The sequence below is a fragment of the Tachypleus tridentatus genome, chromosome 8 (genome assembly GCF_004210375.1).
Source record: "Tachypleus tridentatus isolate NWPU-2018 chromosome 8, ASM421037v1, whole genome shotgun sequence".
NCBI classification, from domain to species: domain Eukaryota; kingdom Metazoa; phylum Arthropoda; class Merostomata; order Xiphosura; family Limulidae; genus Tachypleus; species Tachypleus tridentatus.
Genome location: NC_134832.1, coordinates 76660552 through 76688116, shown reverse-complemented (window position 1 = coordinate 76688116; position 27565 = coordinate 76660552). Strand labels below are relative to the sequence as shown.

At 32.2% G+C, this 27565-nt stretch overlaps 1 protein-coding gene across 1 annotated transcript in view; it reads left to right on the top strand.

Annotated features, from left to right (window-relative positions):
• LOC143222724 (WD repeat-containing protein 43) overlaps nucleotides 1-27565 on the top strand; it is a 55889-nt gene that overhangs the window by 25448 nt on the left and 2876 nt on the right. Inside the window, exons 9-16 of the mRNA XM_076449625.1 lie at nucleotides 352-438; nucleotides 1553-1681; nucleotides 2322-2462; nucleotides 13941-14059; nucleotides 16355-16418; nucleotides 17285-17398; nucleotides 18997-19063; nucleotides 23285-23343. Of these exons, the coding sequence (XP_076305740.1) occupies nucleotides 352-438; nucleotides 1553-1681; nucleotides 2322-2462; nucleotides 13941-14059; nucleotides 16355-16418; nucleotides 17285-17398; nucleotides 18997-19063; nucleotides 23285-23343 (780 nt within the window). The remainder of the gene's footprint in view (nucleotides 1-351; nucleotides 439-1552; nucleotides 1682-2321; nucleotides 2463-13940; nucleotides 14060-16354; nucleotides 16419-17284; nucleotides 17399-18996; nucleotides 19064-23284; nucleotides 23344-27565) is intronic.

The following is a 27565-nucleotide window of genomic DNA, read 5'->3' as shown; positions in this document are numbered from 1 at the left end:
GTGTCCACCAAGGGAAATCAAACCCTTGATTTTAGCATTGTAAATCCAAAGATTTGCTGCTGTCTCACTGGGAAACACAGGCACAATATTGATAGTCAAAAATAAATAGTGTCATTATTATTATTCATGTTTTAATTTATTAAAGTTTTGTTTCTCAACATTTTGTATTTTCTGTTTAGGGAAATCAAACCCTTGATTTTAGCATTGTAAATCCAAAGATTTACTGTTGTCCCACTGGGGGACACTAAGGCACAATATTGATAGTCAAAAATAAATAATGTCATTATTATTATTGATGTTTTAATTTATTAAAGTTTTGTTTCTCAACATTTTGTATTTTCTGTTGTTTAGGCTTTAGAAGTGTGTAAGCCAGAGACCTGGTTGGTACGGCAAGATCCTGCTAAAACGATAGTGACAGTGGAAACTGATGTTACTAAGGTAAAAATCTACATCTTAGATTTTTCTGTAATTTAAGTTTTGAAATGTATATTTTAATAAATTAGAAAAGGAAGTTTGAGATACTACAGAACAGGGCTCACAAAAACAGTAGCTGCCACTTTTTTTTTTATTACAGGCTCAAATAGTTTGTTTCAATTCTTGTCTGAGGGTCTGTTTGTCTTTACTCATTGATAATGTATAAGTTGACAGTGTAATTTTATAGTAAGTATGACAAACACAGGGAGTATGTTTGACATTCGTCACTAATGAAAATCCTCATTTCTTTAAACTGAATTTCACCAAGACATAAGATCATCAAGTTCACATGCAGTGTGATTTTCATATTGAGTATAAAAATACTATGTATTACCTTATAGTTTCATATTTCATTTCCCTAATTTCTAGAGCCTTCTAAATGAATATCAAATACATTCATATTAAAGTGGTTTAGTTAAATTTTGAGTGTAGCTCAGTAACATGCACAGAAGTGGTTTAAAAATGACAAGGTGACATGGGGTTAAGGTCGTTCATTAATGTCAATGTCATCGTTTAAGAAACTTTTTGAATCCAGTCATGGTGGCATAACACTACATCACTGGGCTTATAATGCTATATGTTGAGTTTTTATACCCATTGATGGCAGAACATGGATAGTCCAGTTGTTTATTTGATTCTGATCAGTGGGATTAATCATTATGTTGACATCATTCAATGACCATTGCAGTGTGTAGTTTCAAAGAGGCTGATGGGTTCACTTGATCATTGTTGTATTTCAATTTACTATTAACTTACAGTTGGTTTTGATATTAATAACACCTTAATAATATTAATTTAAAATCTTTATTTCCAGCCTTCACTTTTTTCTTGAAACCTTGCTTTGTATATTTGTGCTTAAAATGTTGCTTTGTGGGTTTTACCATCCTTTCTTTTTGATGTGTATAAGGGGACATTTTGTATTAGCTATTTATTCTACAAAGATATTCATCTGTAATCCCATCTTCAAAGATTTTGTCTGTAATTGTTGGTATTTGTTTTTAATTACTATTTATATTCCTAATTTTTGTATATTTACTCTGAACTTCATTAAAGGGATAGCTTCTTTTTATTTCTTTAGGTAAAGCAACCAGAGAAAGATAAAATGGTTAAGTATCTAGCTCCAGATCATATGGTACCTGCTGGACCAACAGAAGATGGAGATCTTTCTCTGGGGAAAAGAAAACGAGGATTAGCTCATAGTAATGAAGTAATAGAAATTTATTACAATTTTTTTTATTATTGTTAATGATTTTTAGATTTAATCTCTATATTATCTTTCACTAACTTTTATTATTTAGAGCTTTTTACTTTTGAAAAGTTGAACCTCAGGTGAAATAAAAAATGTAGTAGAATAACAAATATCTTGATCAAAGAAATTGCTTGTAGATAATTTGAATATTGTGACAAGTTTTTAAAATGGTATGTGTGTGTGTGTGTGTATATATATACACTATATATATGCCCTATATATATGATTACTTACTATATACTAAGTAATAGTGCATTGATACAAGTGTTGCTTTCAATCCGAGCATGACATAGAACATATAGTTATGAGTTATGTTATGTTATTATTTGTTTTTTGCAAGGAGTATGATATAAAATGAAGTTACTAGAGGTTTAGTCATTTTGCCTGCTGAAAGGGCATTAAGTTTCAAACTATATCATAAAATATATACAATTTAAATTTTCATTTAAATTCTATTCCAGTATGTATATATAGTATTGTAGTCTGTAAAAATATCGAACTTTTTCGTATCATTACTCTTTGCAGTGGTTTTGTTAATATTTTTATAACTTCAGTTTGTTATTCTTTCAACAATGCAAATTGCTTTTGTTTGATGCAGTTACCAATGGAAGAAAGACTAAATGCCCTACATCTTGAAAAACTTCCTGAAACAGATAGTTCTAAAGGCACTCCAAGAGCTGACAATATGGTTCACCTATTGCTTCAGGGTCTTCAGAGCAAAGATTCAAAACTACTAAATGTGAGTAAAGTATAAGCTTCAAATCAGTGAGTGAGTAATGGAAAAAAACGAATGTAACCAGAATTGTTCTTTTGATATATGTGTTTATAAATGCTATAATGACTTTAACATCAGAACAGTCTAAACTATTTTCTATGTTTGTCAATTTTTCTTATTCAAAAATGATTTCATAATGTTACATTGGAAAATTAATGTCAACTGTAACTTCTATAAATCTGAATTACTCATCATATTTTCATGAAATTTGGTAAGGTTGTAGTAAACAGGTGTGAACAAAAAATCTGATTTTCAATTAATTATTTTTACTGTTAAGAACAAAAATGCTTTTTTATTCCTCTTAAAAATATCTTTTGTACATCACCTGAATTAATATTGAAAGTTTTTTTTTCACTAAAACTATGGTATCTGTTTGGGCTCTATCCTTTTGACTAACTTTGTACCCATAACAATAAAGATAGTCAATTCAAATTACCCATTTTTCTTTTAGAATGATTGCAGATTGTAACAGAAAGTTATATTTTTAGGAGCAAAAGTGATGCTGTTTGATTCACATTTAATTCAAGACACATCTTGTGTATCTACAGGTTCTTTTTTGTGCATAGCATTTCCTTGTTAATTTCACTTCCCACAATGTTAAGTGATTATATGTAACACTTGTCACAGTCTTGTAAAGAATATCTGATTACTTACTGTATATTGTGCATGCTCTTTAATTCTTGAGCTCAAACAATGAATTATAGGGTCCACACATCCAAGGACATGTAAATTTATAGATAACATTAAAATTCTTTGACAGTGGAAAGGTTTGAGGGTAAATATTTAGTTCCTTATCCATCACCTGAGATTATGGTTTATACAGAGATTTATTGCTCAGTTACATGAAGGGATAGCTATGCCTTATATGCCACTTTTGTCAGAACAACATGCATTAGCTTACCACTACCAGGAAAACACTTATTTAGACTGGAAGACTGGGGTTTCAGAACAGAGCCTGTGAACAGTATAAACATATTACAATATTTTAGGATTTTTCTGAATTTAACTGTGGTTCTGAATTATTTATCATCATTCTAAGTTTTGTCAGATGCATCTGGGCAATCATCACATCAATTTGATGATGAGTTGGAACCATTTTTGGCATCTGTCTTGGTGTGACTGTCAGCTTCTGTACTTTCTTTAGTTGCTTGGCTGGTATTTGTTGGGTAGAGATACATTGTTCACTTACCTGCTGCTGCCCTCCATTAGCTAAGTGAGGCCCCTTTTCATTGGCCCTTGGTTTGGGCATAAATTTCATAGTTTTAGTCATGAATTGATGTCACCCAGTTGCATTCATCCTTGTCATTGTTGGCCTTTCACCTTTTCTTGACTATTTTATGGAGTCACTGGTCTACCCTTGTTTGAGTGTCCCACTGCCTGACATTAGTCCCTCAATTCATTGGTACCCATTTTTGCACAAGGGTCAGGTACTGCAGTACAAGACTCTGCCCTTCAAACTAGCAACAGCACCATATGTGTCCCACAGAGCCATGTGAACTTTTTTTCATCACCTTCATTCTCTAGACCTGTACATACTCCATTAAATGGGTAACTGGTTACTCCTAGCACTATTTCATTAGTGGCAGAATGTAACACCTAGATTCTTCTTTCAAAAGCCACCAAGACAGGCTTTATTATCAGAGCATAGAAATCTATTCTTGTTCCAACACAATATTTTGTCTATCTCAATGTATTTCTCAACATGTATCTCAGTTAGGTTCAATTGGCTCCCAGCTGGCACCATGGAATAGACCATAAGAATCTTATGTCTCCTTCTCCCATTGTGTGGATAGTTCTTTTTTCTTTAAGGATGTGTACATGACTTGAATTCCTCATTCCTTTGGAACAAGTTCCCTATAGATTCCTTCAGTAATGGTTGGATCAGAACAATACTACAATAAGTGTTTCTCTACTGGCACCTCGTCCCAAAGTTCAACTCTTCATAGATGCCTAACTGCAACTTTTTGGCAGTTATTTTGGAATAAGGTTAATGTTTCTTGAAGAAACATGAACCCTTAAGGGTGTTTGAAGGCTGAACAGTCCTCCTTCACCCTGCTCAAGGTTAAAGGTTTTTATTTTAGCTAAGTGGTTATCATTTGTTTTGGACCTAATGGGCTGATGTGTTTTACATTAATCTGACGAGGTTGAGTCTGGTAGATGTGGCACTTGGCAGAGGGGAGGTGAAGGCAAGTGTAGGAAGTGGAAGCAAGTTGAAAGTAGATGAGACGAGGTATCCAACCAAATGGCTCAATTCAGGGACAGACATGGATCGATGGATCAAGTTGCCCTAGCTAGGATCTAAAGATTCAATACCTCAGATTTAGGTGTGTGCGGGGGAAGGAGTACCCCAAAAAAACCCACTTTCACTAGTCAGGACCAAATGAAGCCCAGTTAGTGCCCAAATAAAGGGCAAGTGAGATACAGGAACCTGAAATAAGACTGAAGAATATGTTATAATTATACATGGCTAATTTTGGTGAGAAAAATCAGGTGTACTGGTATTCTTGAGAATGAAGTTGAGTGGAGGTAAATATTTGCACCAGGTTTTGGGTGTGATAGCTTTTTGTTGAAGTCTCAGGTTATAGAGTTTTGGTGCTTGTTCTTTTTGTAATATTTGGTAGGGAGTTTAATTATGAGGTTATGTATTGTTTGTGTTGTAGTGTGTAGTGTGTTTTCAACAAAACTTGTTTGTATGTAGTGAGGTAGGCAATGGGTGAGGCATATAATGTGGTTTTGTAGTTTTTATAAAGATAGTAGTTGGTTTTTGTTTGTGTTACATGTTACCAATGCACAATATTCTATTAATGGTCTAATGAATGTTTTGTATATGTACATAGTAACTTGTGGTCTGTAGCTGTGAGTGTGGTAACTTATTTTTTTGGAGGTATGCTGTTCTTGTTTTCACTTCCTGATTTCATTGAAATGGGTATGCCAAGTGAGTTTAGTGTTAATGGTAATGCCTAAAAAGTTAGCAGTTTTTGTGAATGCAATGGGAGTATCATATATGTTACGTTTGGCTAGTTTTACTTGTTTGTAATCTTTTGTTTAGTCTGTGGTATAGAATTATTGCTTGAGTGTTGGTGGGGTTGAGTGTTATTCTCCATTTGTTGCACCACTATATTTTGATACCTACATTTAGCCTGATGAACTGACAACAAAACTGTAACAATTATTAATACACCTTAAGTCGATTTTGTGAGGCTTACTAGAAGTTCTGTACAACTTATTTCTTATTTCCTCTTCCTTCTCATGAAAACTTTAGTTTTCTGCATCAAACTGCTGATTTTGGATTATGTGCCAAAATATTCCCTGGATGAAATAAATGAACATCAGTGGTTGGCACCTCTCAATGGATGGCTCCAGAAGTAATAATAGGGAAAATGTATGGACCTGAGGTTGACATCTAGTGTGTGGTTTTATCTGGGACTATTTGGATTTTCTTTACTGCTAGTGGGGTCCCAGGAGGTGCACCATAGTATTGTATCATTGGCGTATTGTGAGAGGCTTGGTCAGTTGTGGTAGATCTTAATTAGTGGGCTAAGAAGGGACCATTGTGGTACACCAGCATTAAAAGTGAATGGTTGTGAGAGAGTAGAATTGATTTTAACTTTAGTGGTTCTATTCTCTAAGAAGTTTGATATCCACTTGTAAAAAATGGTATTTTGTATTTATTTAGTTTATATCTCAGGCCATTGTGTCAAACTGTGTTAAAGGCTTTTTGTACGACTAAGAAGACAGCAGTCGTGGCTTGAAGTATGTTAAATCCTGAGTATATGGTTTCTATTAATCTTATGAGGTAGTCTGCAGTTTTTCTGATTTTGCATCTGACATTTTGTACATGTGATAGTATGTTGTCATTTTCAAGTTTCTACAGTAATCTTGTAGTTATTACTTTTTCTAGAAGCTTTCTTGTACAATTGGTTAAGATGATTGGCCTAAAATCACTTGGAACGGGGTTTTAGAACAGGGACCTTTTTTGGGAATAAGAGTGATAATAGCTGATTACCATGCATTTGGGATAAAGCCTGAGAGTAGTGAAAGGGTTATACATGGTGTTCGGAAAGTCACTGTGCAGTTTTGTCTGTTAATAAATATATAAGTGCACAGTGACTTTTCAAACACCCTGTACAAGTTTGTGAGGTGTGTAAGGAGTATGGGGGATGCATTTTTTAGTATTATGTTGGGGATTCTGTCTTCAGCAGAACTTTGTTTTTAAGTATTTTAATGTGTATTTTTAATTCTGGAATGGTGATTGGTGATGTTTTATCTTGTTGTGAGATTGGTGATAGATTATGGATTAGGTTGACTGGAATAGAGGTGGAAAAAAATTTGCTATTATCTGTAATAAAAAGGATTAATTTTTTCGTCATGCCTGTTCTAGAAGTTTTTATTTTGTGAGGTCATGAATGTTTCTGAAAATAGTTTGCAAATATATCAGATTTTTGTTTGTCGGTAGAGGCTGTGGTGTTTTCATATTGGATGTTTCCTGTGTTGGTGTTTCCTTGGCATGTAGTTTTAAAGGTTTTCCAGAAAGTTGGTGAATCAGGTTTGAGGTTGTACAGTTTAATACAAAAGTTATTCAAATTTTCCTTTTGTTGGGCTCTGATTAGGTTTTCAATTTTGTTCTTGACAGAGTTTGTTTGTGGTTTTAGCATTGGGTTTCTTGCATTAATGAAATAGCAGCATAGTTTATGTATCTCAGGGGTTATGGTGAAGGTGTTTGTTGTTTTATCTGTTTTTTTGGGGGACTGTATAGTGTATTACCTCGGTTATAGCATGTATGTTGTGGTGGTGGTGTAGTTCGATGTCTTCCTTTGTGTTACCAAAATGTAAGGGGGTTGTGATTCCCTCCAATGTTATCATATACTTAGAAGTTGTTGGTTAGGTGAATAATTGTTGATGAGATAATGGCAAGATCTATGATGCTTTGCATTCTGTTGTAGTGTGTGTGAGTAGGAGAGTTGTTGTTAATGGCAGTGAGGTTGTTTGTATGTGCAGACTTGGCCAGTATCCTGATGGCAGTGTTGGTTGTGAAGCTGTTGAAAGCCGAATGGATTGCACTGAGGTCTCCTTAATAATTATACTGTTGAATTATACTGTTCATATTATTGGGTCAAGAAATGTGGTATCAGGTGGTGTTTGGGGGGAGGGGATATGTAAATAGCTAGAAGGGTGATGTCAGGTAATGATCGGGTCTTACTATTACATAGAATGTGTTCGTGGTGTGTTGTGGTCTATTATGGTAATGTCTAGGCTGTTTTCATGCAAGAATACAATACCTCTAATGTGTAATCCTTTCAGTTTGGAGATAATTTTATAGTTCTGGAGTCAGAATTTTGAGCTATTATTTAATAGACTTTCATTTATGATTATTATAGATGCTTTACCTTCATTAGCTAGTTCTAGAAGTTCATACTTTTTATAGTTTAGTTAGAGAAAAGTTAAAGTATTGAGTAACTTACCTCAGAAGATTGTTCTAGAAGTTCTCTTGAAATTCTTTCACTGAGTGATTCTGGTGAGATACCAGGGACCTTGAGGTGAAAGTGAGCAGAGTGGCAGACTTTCTTTAAGAACACTTACTTGTCATCTTCTGTGTTTGCAGCAGTGAACATCACATCAACGATAAAGGCGACAATGCGAATAGGGTGTATCACTTGCCGTTTTTGTGTTCTTGTTGAAGTTTGTTGTTCCTGGTTCACTAGAAGGGGTTGTGGCATGTAGTGTATGAGGTAGGTTGTTGGAGCTGTTGTCCAGCCTGGGTTGGGTCTCTCCTGTTTTGGGATCTCTTTGGTAGTGGTGGGAAATGTTCATTTAATGGAGGTGATGGTTAATCTTGAGGCCAGGCAAAAGCCTTTGCTTTGATTCCTGCAATGAAGTGGAACTTAGGACACCCACTGTAATAGTCTACATGTTATCCTCCGCAGTTGCTGCATTCTGTGCCATTCCTGTTTTTCTGGCACTTGTTTACGGGGTATTCGCTGACGCATTTGGTGCATTGGGCTTTGGCCGTGCAAGGCCATCTTAGTGTGTCTGAAGCATCGACAACTGAAGCATTTGTAGCACAATGGGATTTGTGAAGTTTGGTTCTTCAACTTGTATCTTTTAGAACCATAGTGTAATTCCTTTTGGAAGGTCCGAGAGGTTTGTTTGATGCTGGTGAGTGTTATTCTGACTATTGGGATGAGTTGTGTCTTGGTGGACTTGATGCCACAGTGATTGAGTTCATCAGTGATTTCAGGATCTGTGGTGTCAAGTAGTATGCCGGAAGTCACGACAACTTTTCTGGGTTCATTGTCTGTTGGCACATGGGGGTTTATAGAAATGCCATTGAAGTCATCTGAAGGCTATGATTTGAGGAGTGTGGCATAGTTTCTGGGATGGGTGCACTTATTAATGATGCCTTCTCAAGGGACCCAATGTAAGTTGTTGAAGGTGATGTTAGGAAAAAGGTAGCAGTACTCTGTTGCTATATGAGGTTGTTGTAGGGTAATCAGGATTCCTTCGACAGTGACTGCTGGTGGCTGCTTGGAAGTTGGTGATTTTATCATGTTAGGTGACTCTGTGTATGTTTCAGTAGTCTGAAAGGAATGTCATCATCACCCAGTATTTCCAGGTGGTCACCCTCCCAAGTACACACTGGGCCTGATGTTGCTTAGCTTTGAGAATAGGATGCTTATGTCAATGGCCAAGAATTCCAGAATTTATGGATAGACAGCAGAACTTCCTTCCACCACAGTGTTTTAAATCTTGTTGTTCATATAGCAATGTCTTAAGGTATAGAATTATTGAGGGGAAAAATTGTGATGCTTCTCTCCAACAATTCTACATTGGTATTTTATATTTCCCACTGAGGGAGCACATGGTCACGAGATCTTTGTTTTTGAACATTGGATATTCCTTTATTGGGTTTGATCCTATCATATTAGTCTACTGTCTTGCCATGTTCCTGGGTGTGATGAATTTAATAGCAGATCACTTGTCTCAACCCAAATGGATTCTCCTGACTAAATGGATACTGTTTCACGAGGTTTTCCATAGGACTTGCTGTAAGTCTGTAACACAAATGATTGATGCATTTGCTACTCATTAAAACTCCAGGCATTTTGGTCCCCTGTACCTCACCTTGAACATTGGTAATTGACGCATTCAGTTAGGAAGGAATGGGATTGCACCTTTTTGCCTTCTCACTGATTTATCTGTTACCCAGAGCTATGCTATGATTGAGTCAACCCCTTTTTGTGTATTCTTGGTATCACCAGATTGGCTGGCTTAAGCGTGGTTTCTGTTTCTTTGGTATCTTCAAAAATACCCACCTTTGCCACTCTTTGTTTGGCTGTCTGTTGAGGCAGCTGAGATAATGACATCATACACCCAGATTTACTAAAGCTCAAACTTTATGCAAGGACATTATGCGGTTCTTTGCACAGCATCAGCATTTAACTTCTATGGTTGCCATGTATCTGCTCATTCTCTGCATAGACCCACAATAGATGTTTATTAAAGAAATGGCAAAAATATCAACAATGGTGTCTCACAAGAAGATTGAACCTATTTTGTTCAGATGTGCCAACCATAGCTCATTTTTTGGCCTGGCTTTAATATCTTCTACAACTCCCTTTTCTGAGTTATCTTATATTTCTTTAGATACTCATTTTGGGTTCTTTTCAGATGCCTAACTGTTACATTAAGGTGTTATTTGCTTTGACTAGACATCCATTTCAGGCTTTAGCCTCATGTACAATGTATCACTTTTCCGTTATAGTTTATTTTTTGTTGCTATTGGCATATGGGAATTGCTGGCTAGAGTTGTTTGTGTTGCATGAGTTCAGGACTCTATCATTCTACCTAGATTTCTCTATACCCAGCCAGGGAAGAAAAGTCCTTCTCATGGATTTGTCTGACTTCTTTTTCTCATGTCTATGATGTTTGAGATCCCAGTTGCTTGTTATATACAGTTAGGGCTATGAAATGTTATGTAGCACACACCAATACCTATAGAAGTGATAGCCAATGACTTTTTATTCATTGGGAACCTTCAGTTTCTAGTGATTTATCCCCTGTTAGCTTGACAAAGTGGGCTCCAAATATTTCTTATTTTTGGCTCTCTTTGATGGTGAGGAGACTTTTGCAAGCCATGTCTCATCAGATTTGTCACATTTCTATGTTGAATTGTCCACTGGAGAACTGTGTGGGATGGTATGTGGATCTTTTCCAATACTTTTATCTCACATTAATTTTAATGTACAGTGCTCCTCACCTCTTTCTCACTGGATCCCACTCTGTGGCAGATGTTGCCCAGGCAATTGTGCTTTATCAAACCAATTCTGAGCTAGCAATCACTAACTCGTCTCTTATCTAGGTTGCAACAGGCTCTGTAGAAATAAGTTGTTTCATAAAACTATCCAGAGGTTGTCCAGATGGTATTTATGAGTAAAACTTAAGTGGTTCTTGGCCGTCTCTGCTGATCATTGGATTGAATAAATCAGGGTCAGTTTGTTTTTCAAAATTTTGGAAACTTAGTTCATCTGTTGCACTGTTCCTTAAGACTCTACAACAACCATTAGCCCCCATATTCTACTATTGGAGATAGGTAGTTCTTATAACACCTGTTTTCCAGTCACTGGGATGATGGACAGAAGTTTTTTTCTACAGAGTGTTTCAGTGAATTTCCTCCACTCTTTGAAAAGTGGTCGGAGTTGGGGACCCCCTTCCTGAGTCCCTGGATGACTTTCCCAGATGTCAATAGGAGTGACACCAGCCTCTGTGGGAGCCTACTTGTAATTCTACAGGGTGTTCGGAAAGTTACTGTGCAGTTTTGAAAGCAGCAATAACAGCATTCATTCAGTCTATTTCAAGCCAGCAACTGATATCAGTGTTTAGAAACAAAATAAGAAGGATCCAGGCCTGTATTGATGCCAACAGGGGTCACTTTCAACATTATTTATAATTATCATTCATATTTACCTCCTGTATTCTATATTGAAACACGTCTGTTAATAAATATATAAGTGCATAGTGATTTTCCAAACACCCTGTAACTCAAATATAACACAACATTATCTTATTGGGAAGTGCATGACCCTTCTCTTTGATCAATGTTGGTTCAGTACTTTGTTCATGGAAGAGAGTTTATTGTCTTTGTGCAATTCCAAACATAGAGGGATTCCATCCAAGGTCCCTAGCTGAACATAATTTGTTCCACATCTGCCTCATAATTCTGAAGACAAGAAGACTCTACCTTGCTCACTTGGTTGGGAAGTGAAGATAGGTGTTCATAATTTCAGAATGGATAAGTTCTGTTTTATCAGATTGAGTATGGGATACAGAATTGTGTCATTCCAATGGCTTTTAGACTTTTTAGATTGAGAAGAAGGTTCATCTGCTTTGATGTGTATGAGAGTGTGCACACCATCTAAAAATTGACATGTCCAAGGTGAAGACTTTGCTGACTGTGTGGGTACAAAAATTCAAAATTTATGCTCAGTAATTAAAGAGCATGCACAAAATAGAGTATCAAATCAGTCATCCATTATTTACCATTGTTTACAAGACTGTGACATAAGTGCAACATGTAATCACTTTAACACCTTGGGGAGTGAGATTATCAAGTAAATACTCCATACAAAAGAGAACCTGTGAATATGAAAGTGTGTTCTGAATTTAACGTGAATCAAACAGTGTCACCTTTGCTTCTAAAGCTATAAACTGATCATTACCTTGAGGATGTTTCATTACAAAACAGAAAATTACAATTACTTATCCTATTTCCTTTGCTAGTACAGCGATAAGTCTATGGATTTACAATGCTAAAATTAGGGGTTCAATTCCCCTCGGTTGGCTCAGCAGACAGCCCAATGTGGCTTTGCTATAAGAAAACACACACACTTATCCTAAGCTGTTAACCATTACTTTGATTGTACTGTTTACACAAACTCTCTTAGCTGTCTACCGACCCTGCAGTCACTTCACGTGACTCCTCAACATTTTTAACCGCCTAGTCCAATTTTCTTTCATCTGTTTGTGTCTAGTTTTCTCTGGGAAGCAGGCCGTTTTTGGCATTCTGGGGAATGAACTCATCAACACTACAGCTAAGTTTATCTGCTGTGGTATCATTATGGTGAAGTCTGTTCCACACACGGACTATGGTCCTGTGACAAGTAATTGACTTTGTGCCAGTTAGTTGGCAGTTGACTTGGGATGAAGAACATTCCAATAAGTTTTTTCATATGAAACCTGCTATTGCTCTTTGGCTGTCTAGTTTCTGCAGAATCATAAGGAGGAAGTTATCTTAACAAAGCTCCTCATTGGTCACAGCTTTTTAGTCCATCATTTTCTTTTATCTGCCACTGATCCAGCATTGTGTGGACTTTGTGACACTCATGCTGCAATTCCCCATGTTTTACTGTCATTGTGACAATAAGTGGCAGCGCCATTTTAGATGTGTTTACACTTATAATTTACCATTGACTTTGGATGGTGTCATTAGTGATGGTGACACTGTCTGTTTTTACTGTATTTTTAGCTTTTGGACCTTTGGCTTTTTTTAATTCTAGTTAGGTTTTATCTTTTTCTGGGATTGCAACAGCAAGAAAAACAACAGAAATCACATATTTTAGCACATACAATTTTTTACCTTGTTTATCTTTAACAATTGTATATTTATTGCTATGTTTCTATTGTTTGTTTTTTATCTTTTTAACGTTTTTCAGGAAATTGTTACTTCCAAAAAAGAAATGAAACAATTTCTATTTTTTGCTAAGGTTAGTTCACTTTTTTGCCACCTGTTTGGCACAGATAGCCTTGTTGCTTTGCACCATTAGATACCAACCAACCTTGTTGGATTTTACTGGACCTTATCAAATAACTTAGGAAAACCTCAGCTCAGTTTTGTAGATTGTTTTTAGTGCAGTTTATTATTCACCCAAAGGTTCTCAACAATTACACTTTTTCCCCTTGCTGGCTCAGTGGTAAGTCTGAGATATTGTATTACTAAAAATCATATTCACAATGGACACAACACAAATACTTAATTGTGTAGCTTTTTTAATGACCAAAAAATATTGTTTTATTAAAACATCAGTCATATCTGTACCATTGTCTAATTTGTGAAAATTCCAAACAAATTTAAATCTACAGTTTCTCTCATTCTCTATTACATTAGTTTTTTTTTTGTTGTTTTTTATATTACTTGTGCATTATTAATGTTTAAAAATGAGTATTTCTACTGTTACTAATAAAATGCTCTTTTTTTTCCATTGAACAAAGAATCTTTGCACTGGGAACCTAAGCTATTTACTTGATTTTAGGTAATTTGAATTTCTGTAAAACTGGCATTTTTTACAGTTAGACAGCTTGTTATATTCTGATGTAGAGAAGGTTTTTGTGTAGCATTGGAAGATCTGATAAATATAGCTTGCAGTATTCATATCATTCACATTTCAGAGTGTTCTGTACAAAGATGATGAAACTATGATATTAAACACAGTTAAGAGGCTTCCAAAAGAGAGCATTGGACCCTTGCTTCTGGAGTTACATAAAAGATTGTATTGTCGTGGTCACATGTGAGTGGTGCTTGATCTTTGTTTCTATTTTATATAAAAAAAAATTTTAAATGGACAAGAATGTATAACAGTTTCCAGTATTTATCAGTCTTTTACAATTCACTGATTTATAAAACAGAAAAAGATAATAAAAAATTTAGTTTGGAAATGGTAAGTTATACTAAGTATTAAAACGTATTTTGAAACCAATGGATGTAGAGATGAAAACTACATGTGAGCTGCTTGTGTTAAAACTTGACAATTGTATATACGTAAGAGGTATTAATAAAACACTTCATGAATAATCTTAAATGAAATTTCAAATATGGAATGCTAGTCTTAGATGATATTAAATTTTAATTTCAAAATTAGTTTATTTTGCAGGTTGTCATTTCCAGCTAGAGAAATTTATATTTTTCTTTTAAATTTTTTTAAAGTTGGTGAAGTTGTTCAATGAAAGCATCTCGTATGTACTGAGCAGCATTAAAAATGCAACAAATAATAAAATGAGTTGTTTCATACAGGTTTAGCAATAACAATGCAAACATATTTGGGTTTTAGTCCTGAGTATTCTCTGAAAACAACTCAGTAGTTCAGGTCATTTTAATTAATGTGATCATGTGACAGTATTTTAGCCGGTCAAAACTTACCCATCATTTGCTGTTGTACATAATGTAAGAGTATGGAAAAACTTTTGTGTGCAGTACACACTGTTCCTTCAGCCTATAAAATGCCAGGTTTTAAAAGTTTAATATCACCACAAAGAAAGATGCCACAGCTTATGCAAGAAGGCAAAGATCAGGCAGTTGGGATGCTAGTGACGAGGATGACACCAACCAGGGTCACTGCACACATTAGGGTGCACCTTCATGCATGACAATGCATGTCCACACACAGCAAGGGTGTGTACAAATCGTTTGAATGAGAACAATGTGAATGTTCTGGGTCACCACATCCGTCATCGGGATCCTGCCCGAAGCTCTCTCGCTGAGCTATGTGCAGCACTTCTGGCTGAATGGAACATCATCCCCCAGAGGCAGATTGACAATCTGGTGACATCTATGTCACACAGGATCCAGGCTCTTCTGGTGGCAAATGGAAGACATACCCGTTATTAGTGTTCTAGACATTGAAATCCTGATTAAACTGTGTATGTGTGCAGTTTCTAATCAAATTTGAATATTGTGTGGTGCAAAGACTTGATGATTTCATGATATGTACATTCAAAACTTATGTTTCGTCTAGCGTATTAAAATTGTTTAACTATGTACATTGTTGCATTTTTAATGCCTCTCAGTATACTTATGTCAGTACAATATTTAAAGCAAATACAGATAACTTCTTACAACACTGAAGTTTGTGAAAATTATTTCTAAAGGTCTGTGTTATCATTAGGGCTCTATAATTGATGTAAAAAGTTCTTTTTAATTTTAACAAACATATTCTTTCAACTGTGGGAAGAGTATTATAATGTGATTGATAATCCCACCTTTGAATAGTAGAGTGGCATTGTAGGTGATGTTCACTAGCTTGCCTTCCTTATAGTCAATCACTTCAAAATTAGGGACTGCTAGTGTAGATAGCACCCAAGTAGCTTTGTAGAAAAGTTACAAAACAAACAGACAGAGAGACAGATATTTAATTGTGCAATAGATAGTGACCTTTGAACATATACTTCATATCTGGGGAGACATTTGAATATAGATTACATAGTTAAAGAGAAGAGCCTGAAGGTAATGATGTTATGTAAGCAACCAAGACTGTCTTGTATTCTACATACTCTGAAACATAGTGAATAAATATTTTTCACCCTGAAATTTTGCTCTTACCATCCTTTGGTACCAGTGTTGTCAATAATGAAAGATAAAAATGAGTTATTCTCAGAAACAAGTTATCTCCATCTTTAATAGTATTAGAATTTGATGTGTCTTAATTTAATTTCTACCAAATGTTGTTGAAAATGAGGAAAAGTATTTATTTTCTGCATTACAAATCATTTATTCACACAGAGTATGGCTACTCAATTACGCTTGTGAATGAACTAGAAAATGTGATCCTACTAATGCATTATTGCAGAAAATAGTAAGAGTACAGATGCAGTTTTCATAATACAGGAACCACTGTTAATTTTGAAAATCTTCTGATTTTGTCTTTCTCTTGTTTGATTGATTTATTTTTTTTGTCTAGTGTTTAATTTTGGGCTTTATTATATTAATATATGTATTTGTATATTGATGCATTTCTCCTTTTGTAGATTGTGCAGAACATATTCTTTAATAATAAATGTCTGAAACAATTTTTGTTCATTTTGTTTAGGGCACAAATTTACCTGTGTTGGGTTCATACAGTGTTAAGGATTCACTCAAACACAATAATTCAGGTTAGTATTTAACCAGCAATCTAAGTTGAACAATATTAATTACTTTTCTTTTGATGTGTTACAAAGGTACTGCAAAAGCTCAGCTATATGGCATACTGGTGACATATTTCTCCTCCAGAATCTTGACATATTTATCAAAATTTATGGTGTTATCTCATAAAGAACATATTCTTATATTACTTACATGGAATATTATCTCTGTACAGTAGTTAAATTCTTAATCTTTTGTATTTTTTATATAGCTTTTCATGTTTTCTCATTTTGTACTTAGAGTGGGCTTTATTTGGATTTCTCCATTCTTTTCAAAATTAATTGGAAACTTGTACTCTTATTTAAGTCTCTATATTTTTTCTTAAAGTAGAAGTGAAAAATTTATTCTGTGAAATGTTTGTTTGTATATTTAACTTAAAGTGATTGCTTTACTGAGCTTAAACATAATGTTGCAACTGCTGCCTTGCACTCCCAGTTAGGTGGATGATTTTCATCTCCATATTAACTTTAGTAATCTGTTCTGAAAGGGTGTTGTAATGGTTTTGATGGCTTTAAATGTAGTTAAATATTTATAAGAAGTTGCAACTCAATTTTTCATTTTTAAAGTATACTGTTAACATAATTCATAAAATATGGTATTATGAGAATCAGATTTAAAATGATTACATAGTCCAAGAACAGGTAACATTGAACAGTTTAACTCAATCCTCAACTAGTGCTGGGATGGGAAAAAAATCACTGTAAGAGTTTTAACATTAAAATGTTTGTAAATTACAGTGAAAAAAGATATCTACCTTTGAATCTAACACTGAAGTTTATAATATAAATTAATGAAGTTTGGTACATTAACAAAAATTAAGCTGTGTTTTTGTCAGCAAAAAGATGCAGACAGTTTGCTTGGTCCTCTAGAAGAACTTGCAGAAGCCAGGATACAGGTATTAGACCAGATGTCAAGATTACAAGGAAGTCTTGACCTTATTCAAAGTCAGGTAAATCTGCATAGTGTAACAAAACTGTCTCTTGGAATACCTACCAGAAAGTGCTAAGTATATTTTACATACAGATGTATGTAGTGGTTTAAATTTTTTTTTTTTACTTTATCACTACTTTTTACAACTTTATAAAGATAATTCCACCAGTTTTAAGCTTCTTTTGTGTATACAATACATCTTTTAGAAGTGATTTTTAATGCATACAACTAATTGAGCAGTAATAATAATAAGTGGATGAGTATGTTGCTCTTCCCCATATTTGCTAGATAAATTTTTAAGTTTAATTTCAATAACTAGTAATGCTTAAAATGAACTAAGCTTAAAAATAGTTGTTCTCAAAATAGGCTTGTTTGTTTTTTAATTTCATGCAAAGCTACACGAGGGTTTTCTGCGCTAGCGGTCCCTAATTTAGCAGCATAAGACTAGAGGGAAGGCAGCTAGTCATCACCACCCACTCCCAACTCATGGGCTTCTCTTTTACCAAGGAATAGTGTGATGTACTGTCACATTATAATGCTTCCATGGCTGAAAGGGTGAGCATGTTTGGTGTAATAGAGATTTGAACCTGCAACCCTAAGATAGCAAGTTGAGCACCTTAACATACTTAGCCATGCCAGACCCTGAAAATAGAAGAAATTTCAAATCAGAAAATAAAAACAATAATCTAGTTTATTTCCATATTGTTTATTTGTGTTAGCTATGACATTATGTAATTTAAGTATTTTTGGTAAAAATAATTTATATTATTATTCAAAGTTGTAATTCTATGAATAATTATTATTTCAGTTAAACTAGTTAGTTTTTTGTAGAGTTAAAATTGACTTAAAACCATAATAATACTCATTTTTTTATATATTTATTATGATAAATTGTAAAAGTTTTGTTTTAGTTTTCTTGAGATCAATTCTTGAGTACTATTTTTATTGTTAAAAGTTTTAGTACAAGGAAGAGCATTCTTTATTGAAAATCCTTATCACATATAAAGATAATTTTAGTATGTATGGTAATTAATGAAAAACGTTTTACACTGCACAGAAAAGAAAAAAAAAAAGGCAAAGAAATTGGTAGAGAATTCAAACATACTTTGAAAATCTTCTGCATATCTGTCCTAATAAACAACTGAAATAAATGCTGTAACTGATAATAATTTAGCACAGTAACTTCATTTGTTAGGGGCTTGTCTGGATATTGAAGTATGGATTAGGTTCATATTATGTGCCTAAATTAACATATCCTGTTTAATAAAAAAAAAAAAAACAATCTTAATATATGCAATTGAGAGTGGCATTGCATGATTTGTGAACTTGAAAGACAATTGTGTTTTGCCCTTATAAACCCTCAGAGACTGAGATTTAAACTGATTAAGCCAAACACAGGTTTGAATTCATTTCAATTTTTGATTAAAATTCAGCTGTAAAAACAATTTAATAAAGTATTTACTTACCTAAGTGCAAAACCTGGAAAATATATTTTGTGATCTATTAGTAGTTTACATTACAAGTGTATTTTAATAAAACTTTTTATTTATTTTCAAATAAAATACCAATGATAAATTTAAGGTAGAATAATTTGTGCTGTTATATTTGTCAAATTAGCTCATGGCAAGAGAAGAAGCAAAAAGCATGGACATTTCATCTGAGGCTTTACTTGTTTATCATGAAGGTAAGTTTAAGTTTGTAATTGTGTTTATAAGGCATAATTTACAAATATTACTACCTTTTGAGGTATTCTAAATATATATTTCACAAATTTAAAAAAAAAAAACTTACTGGTATTCTTTACAATAGGTGTCTGTTGCTTGTTGACTATAAAGTTCAAAAATAAACAAACAGCACACAGTCCACTTGCTTTAAAATAATATATTAAAACAAGTCAAATAGAAATACAAATGTTTGTTACACACTTAATCACCACAGTTGTATCCAGAGCTTTAAATAATCATCCTGTTTCACCAAAGTCCATTCAGGTTGGTTTAGTTATGCTAGAACATAAATGACAGGGTGAATTATTCTCCTGTGCTCTGTTGTTAAAATATAATCAGTAATAATATCATTTACATTAAACTGTTGGGTACCGCAGTTGTATCCAGAGCTTTAAATAATTATTTTTTATCAAAAGTTCACACAGGTTTGTTCAACTACTGTACAATCTGTGATAATTTCATTTAAAAAAAAGGTGCCACTATAAGCTCTTTATGGCTAAATTTACAAACAATCTAGATCTGTTGACTAACTTGTTTTTTTTCCACTTAACCTTACTTGAACTACATTTTAGATACATATTTATAAATATACCAGCTGAGGCTTGGAACTTTTTACACACTAAAAAACATTATAATTTAACAATATTTGATCAAAACAATGAGAAAAATGCGGAAATTTTTGGTAACATGTTACAATAATATAAGCACCAAATCACAACAATGGAACTATACAACACATAATTAATACACAGTTATGTAAGCAAACTTGCAATAAGCTATGGCTTCTAAACATAACTAAATTTAACACTCAGACTATACTTTAATTAACCTTTTCAAAATGGGCTTAGTACAATAAACATAAGTTCTTTTACACATTTACACGTGTTAATTATTTACACTATAACTTTTAATAAAGTACATGTATCTTTACAAAATATGGTAGACTTTCAGTAAAGATTAAAAATTCTTTGTACAAAAAAGTCAGATTTTTTAATGAAATATTTTTACTAAATATTTGTCATTTGTTAGTACATCAAGTCTACTTCATTACTTGTTCAAGTGTGATTTTATTTTAGGATTGAAAACTAATCTATATCCCAAAAGTATCAAATATTATTTGAGTAATCTATAAAAACTTCTAAATACATTTCAAACAGTTTTCAGTAAGACTTTGTATTTTCTGTATCTAATTATGTGGAGTCTGTCAATGGATCGACCTCATAACCATCATAAAAAAGTGAGGAAATAAAAAAAATTTTTTTTATTCTACAATGGCTACATAGTATAACATGAAAGTACAGATGTTTAGTCTAAGTAGCTTAAACCTCATAATGTTATACATTTATATTTAATTTTTTATTATATTAACATTCATGTTATCCAATAATGTAAAATTGATCTTTAGTCTTTACAAAGTGGTCCCATTTTGGTTGAGTTTCAGTGGACTAGTATTTAGTAATGTACAGTCACATTTCAGTTACTGTAATATATATATACACACACATGTATAGATTATTACAATTTTGAAATAAGTTGTGGAACTTATATTTCTTAAATATAGAATGGTAAATAAAGAAGTAAAGCAAATTGTTATCTCTTCTAGCTGTGACCTTTGAACTCAGTTTCTGATGGACAAGGGTTGCTAAGCCTTTTAAAATTTTGCAAGTGGAGAATATCACAGTTTTTTGTTTTATATATATTTGAGTAACCAAAAAATTGCAAATAACTCTAATTATATCATAGAATTCCACTATAATTTATTAAGCATGATAACTAAGCTGTATTTAGGTGTAGAAAAATTCGAAACTTTGAGTAGACTAAAGACTCAACCTACTTCCCTGAAATCTTGGTTCAAAAGAATGTGGTAGCTTTTCACATTAAAATGGCTTAGGAATCTACTAGGGAGACAGTCTGAGCTGTCAATTAGTCATTCACATGTCATATATTGAAGAAAGTGTATATAAGGGACTGTTTTTTAAAAATAGAAAGAGGTGAGTGGGACTGCTTTGTTTGATGCAGTACTTAAACCACATCTCAACAAATTAAAAAGATATGGGTTAATATTGGTAATTTGAGTTCCTATTTTGTACAACACCATAGACTTAATATTTTGACAACACAAACATCTAATTTTAACCAGTGCTGCATTCAACATACCATGTGACTCATTGAAATCTGTATTTAGGTGTGATCTTTTAGTATTTACTTTTAACTTGAGAAATCAACTCTTATGTAATATTAAATTTTGAATTGCAATCTACCTATTTTATTCCAGGCTTGTTGACATAAATTTATAAAATAGTAGTTCAATAAATTTTGGATGCAAGTCAACAGGTGTGATGACATGGCCCTTGACCTGTGACCCATTGTGAAAGGATTAAAACACTTCTGTATATCTAACAGTATTCTTTCCAAAGAATGGTGTATTCAACATTGTTATTAAATTTACTAAACCAAGTTCAGTATCAGATTTATACATTTAAATGATATTTATTTTTCCAGTTTCAGCTAGTTTCCCTAAGTTTGTCTTTAAGGCAGCAGTATATTTGTTTGAATTAATATTTTTTTGTTGTTTATCAAGCATGCAAGTCTGCTTATCCATTTCTCACTTTTCATTGTGGTAATATACATAATGCATTAACTTAAATATGCCCTTCACTGTTTTTTCTTGCCATAAAACATATTAACATTACACCTTTGAATGAGTGTTACAAGAGCAGCACTAAGATTTTTATTGTTAATTTTGTTTCAGATTTCTCAGTCTGTTATTTTTTTTCATTATTGAATTTTGCTTTTTTATTTTTAAACTTGCAAATAGAGACCTTTACTTTTTTCTTTCTAACCCATGGGTCTTTTTTTTTTCTTCTTTTCTTTTTAGTTTATTATTACTATTATTAAATTTCGAAATGTGATTGTTACATTTTTTGAACCTTGGTACATATTAAAAGGAACTCATCAATAATAGTCTTTCTGTTTCAGATATTTTTTATTTTTTAGAAGTTTCTTGTTATATTACATGTCATTCATAGTAGGTTTTATCCCAGACTTTATTAAATGTTATTCTTAGGGAAAATGTAACATTTTAACATGTAAAAATAGTAAAAGCCAGTATCTTGTAGTTCATTGACTTTATGTGAGCAGTACAAAATAACATAGATCATGTAATAGCTGTTGAAACAAGCACCAGAAGTGCACATTTTTTGCAAACTTATGTAATTTAGTTTCAAAAATTACTGAATAGCAATTAAAGATAACAAAAGGTATATATAAAAATATGTATACATATACTGACATTAGCATTATATGATAGGTGCGTAATAAAATAACATATAAAGAATTTTTTGTTTAATACCAGAGTATATATAGGCCCAATTTTAAATATATTGTTGTTTTTTTCTGTTTTGTGTGTGTGAAAATCATACCTTGAACGTTCATCTTAGAAGGTTTGTTGCATACTATTAACTTTATTATCTAGGTAGTGCAAAGTCAGTATAACATACTTTGAATACATAAATCAAGCAATCTGATGCACAGATCTATTGTCCTTTAAATTTAAAAGTTGTTTGGATTTACTTACAACTTTCCTGGTGACCATATAGTAGCTGACCTCCAACACACTACTGTTCAGCTACAAAGTCAGTCCAGGAAAATAAAAGTAAAACAAAAATTTACCTTGACTTATTTTCTACAAAGCAGTATTAATTAATAATAATAGTTTAATTTCAGTTGTTTATTACACTTGTTCTTATATATACAAAAATCATGAGGAATACTAATAATATTAAATTTCAGTGCTAGAATATATATATGGCCTTTGACCTGTGACCCACTGTGAAAGGATTAAAACAATTGTGTATATTTAACAGTATTCTTTCCAAAGAATATATATATATGTGTGTGTGTGTGTGTGTGTGTGTGTGTACATACACACCTACCTTTATGTATGTTTGTGTATTAACATTTTTCAGTTGAATAATTTTTCCTTGCTTAATCAGAGTGACCTGTTCTCTCAAGTCTTTTGAAATTGTTCTTATGAGTATGTGCAAAAAATAAGTTTGTATTGTAGCTTGTATTTTAATACAGGGTTATTGATATGACACATGAAAATGTTTATTTGTATATAATATAAGGTACAAGCAAACCAGCATTTACTAAAGTTACATAAACATCTTTCATTACAGAATCATCAGATGAAGAAACTGGACTTGTTGATCTCTTACCAATTCATTCAGAATCAGAAGTAAGTTAACAAAAATATTTTAGTGACTGATATAATAGTGAAATAGTGCACTTCTACAAAAGTGTTTGTTTAAAAAATCCATGTTAGTTTTACAGTCTGTTAAGCATTCAGTTACAGGCTGGGTAGAATTCACCAAGCTCATAACCATGAAAGTAATTATGCTATGATTTTTGATAATATATGCATATCTTTACAAAGTTTTGCAGGTTATTGGTAAACATTACATGGCTTTTGTGCACAAAATATCCGAATTTTAATTTAAGTATTAAGAATTTTTAATTAAAGATTTTTGCATAAAATGTTTTCTTTCCAAATTATTGAATATGTAAAGTAATTATGATTTTAAATATAACACTACTTTTATGCATCAGAAAACTTCCAAATTTCATTTCCAAATCTCTATAGCCTTCAGGTTTGTTTATTTTTTTCTTACAAAAGAAAACTTTATACTTTACCTGTTCTTTTCACTACTGTATCTCAGTATGGGTGGGTTTGATTTGACCAACTTTATAGCCTCAATAAATATTTGGAAGTAAATATAAATTTTGATTTTTAGTTGTTCTGTAATGACTACAAATTACAGCACAAGAACACATGTTTAATTTAGATATCTTAAGTCTCATTGTATTATACATTTATATATATTGTTTTTTATGTTGACCTTCCAACCATGCATGAATAACATTACTGAAGTTGTAATGACATGGCACATGTGCACTCTTGTTACTGTATTCAGGAATATAAAACTGATCTTTACAAATTTACCTGTGTTTTAGTGAACTAGTATTTTCACATGTTAGTTATAGTACACTGTATGTATATATACATTATTACTATTTACAAAGAAGTTCTTAAACTTATTTTTATTAAAACAGAACAGTAAATAAAGAAGTATAACAAACAATTGTTTATTTTGGTTACAGGTTTTACACATTTATTGCTTACCATAGGTTGTTAAGCCTCATCAAAATTTGCACATGAAGGTTGTGAAATTAAATACATTTTTTTATATTTTATACATACATTTTTGAAATAACCCAGTATCATAAATTACAATATCAATACTGTAGGGTTTCACTATAATTTATCAGAACACCAGCTTGTATTTCAGTCTAAAAAGATATGAAATTTGAGCTTACTAAAGTTTTATCTTTTTGAATCAAAGCTTTAAAGGAACAAATTTCTCAGCTAAGTAATTCAGTTACTCTGAAAAAGCCACTGAGGGGACATTCTGAGCTTTCAATTGGTTATTCACACATAAACAGAAGTAAGTCTACTTAGCATACCTTTCCAAAATTGGAAAGAGGTAAGGTCACTGTTTGATTTGGTACATATAGCAATATGTCAGCAAATAGAAAAGCTAGAAGGTTCCTTTCTAATATTCCAACTTGTCAATGTTGATAATTTGAGTTCCTAATTTGTAGGAAACTATAGAAATTATATTTGTACATCAGAAGCATCTACTTTTAACCAACATATAGTATTATGTGACACATAAAAAATTTATATTTAGGTTTTTTTGGTTTTTTTTAAATTCACTGTTAAATTAGGGAATTAATCTAGAACACTAATGTTTGAGGTATAAACTACAGTTTGATACGAAACTTATTGGCAGAAATTCATAAAATAATTGCTCGATAAAATTTTAAATGAGAGTCTGCAAACACAATCTGTAACTGTAAGAAGTCCTGTAAAGATAGGGTTAATTATGTTTAAGTTACTGCTTGGATAATTCTGATAAGAACTTCACTCCATTGCATTTTACTTTCAGAGCACAGAAACTTAATATTTTAAAATGAGAGTTTCACAGAAGTGAAAAATGAAAATAGTAAATAGTTTCAGAGAATAACTTTCTTTTACAAATAAATATCATGAAATTCTTTTTTTATTTAAAACTCCATTAAAATAAATTGAAAATTTTGTCAATTGTTGAAAAAAAGTTTTTCTGTTAATTCCTCTGTGAATTTTAACTAATTTGTGATAGTAAAAATGTGAGAACTTTTTCCATTTAAATCAAATACTGAGAAATATATATATATATTAAACTAAAAATGCAAATGTTTTGAGATTCAAGTGCATTCAGCATGGAAATGCTGGCTTGCTTCATGATAAAAAACAGTCTACATTATTTCTGAATAATTTTGCTTAAAAATTTTGACTTACTTGATAGTTTGTGTAGTTGTAGTTTTATTTGGTATAAGATATTTTTATAAAGCATAAATGTAGTCCTTAAAACTTTTAATATATGTTAACCCTATGTGCATGGGTAGAGGTCAAAGTAAGAGTAAAGAGGTCAAACTTTTAATATATGTTAACCCTATGTGCATGGGTAGAGCTCAACTTTGTACAGAATGCTATTCAACATGATATCTTGAAGGCTATGTTAGATTTATTAATATATTACCCGACATTGCTGAGTTCTCAATAATTGTCAAAGTACAGAAAGTACCAAATTCAATGTACAGGGATTCTGAAAAAAAACTTTAAATTTAGAACACTGTATTATATGAACAAAAGTATATGCATTCTTCACATGAACATTACCTTGCACTTTGACTTGTCAGAGTCTGAGTCAGATTAATATTGACATTTCAAAGACATACCTTTTGTACAAAAACTTAAGCAACAATTAATATGCTGCATACAGTAGATTTGTACTGTTGAATAAAGGCATTACACATTTTGGAAATTCTGAAGTATAGTCAACATAATTTCTCCAATACAACATTAGTCAATTGACTAAAAACAATCACATTTGGTTAAAATGCTCAGGTGCATGTAAAGAACTAAACATTGAAGATTATTTTTTTTTATAAATTCTGAATTTTCTAGTTCTGTAATCTTTTTCAGAAAAATACCTACATACACATGTTGTGAATACTTACCAATTTACCTCTTTTTATTTGAAATGTACTACTCATCTGTCTCTGCATACATATTTCTCTTTAACTGATATTTTACAGTAAAATATAGCCAATCAATTAAGTGAAATAAAATAATACAGATAAATCTTGGAAAAAAGGTTTTTAAAGTTATATCAGTTTTAAATATTACATAAGGTATAATTTTGAAGGAATCTATCTGTTTAAAAAACCCCAACACACACAATATTCTTTCTTTCCAAACAAATGAGTAAATAAATGATACTGTGTTATTAATCCTTATTCTAATTCTGATATACAAATGATACATAAATAAAATTGAAAATAATTACACTTAATCTTGCTCAGCAGATAATAGTTGTGGTTTTTGCAGCTTATGACATAAATAGTGCTTTGACCACAACTGTATCATTTGTATCTTAGCTGACCTGACAAATCTTGCTATTGGGGAAAAGGCCTTGTCATCACTGCATAAGACAGATGTAGTATGGTTGAGACTTATTATTAGATATTATTCTTATAATATTTACTCACAAGCTTTTGGAATTCTTAATCACAAAACAAAAAATAAGTACAGTAGAATAGCCAGTTGCAGTCATGGTAATTACCCCCATAAACCTGTGTGTACAGATGTGGTCAAAGATTGCATTTCATAATATTTTACAGAGTTACATTTAAAATTGTATTCAAATTACTTTATTATCAATGTATACCAATAAACGTAACATCAGAATGTAGCTAATAAATTGAATTTTAGTATTATATAATATTTTGTTTTTTTAATTGAAAAGGAAATATTTAGCATCTCAATTTTTAAGTCTGTGACACATGATGCATTTGTGTGTCAAATTACCCATTTTTAATTTTTTCTTTTACTCATCCATCTTATGAGCTTGTGGTAAATTATGCATATTATAGTTGTTCCTAAGCTCTAGTAGAAGTTCTCTTTCAAGCATATTTCTTTATTAAAATATAATTAAAACTTATTGTAGTAATAATTAGTCTAGTGGACCAAGCTCAGGTATGTAGGGTTAATGAATAACTTCAAGTTACATAGACATTAAGACATGAATAAAGTTCACCCATGTATTCTACTTTAATAAAATTCACAATCTTGATCTGATATTAAAGTTATTATTATATTGCAATCAACCAGATTAAGAGCCATATAAACCCTACCTATCATATATTCTAATAACATTCAAAATTCTCCCTACCTTCTCACTTGTTTTCAGTATAAGTTAATCTAAACTAAGACTAGCCTAGGTGCCTGAAGTTAACCAATGTGTTATATTCAAAATGCAATAATAAGTAGTAATACATTCCACTAGCATTTTTAA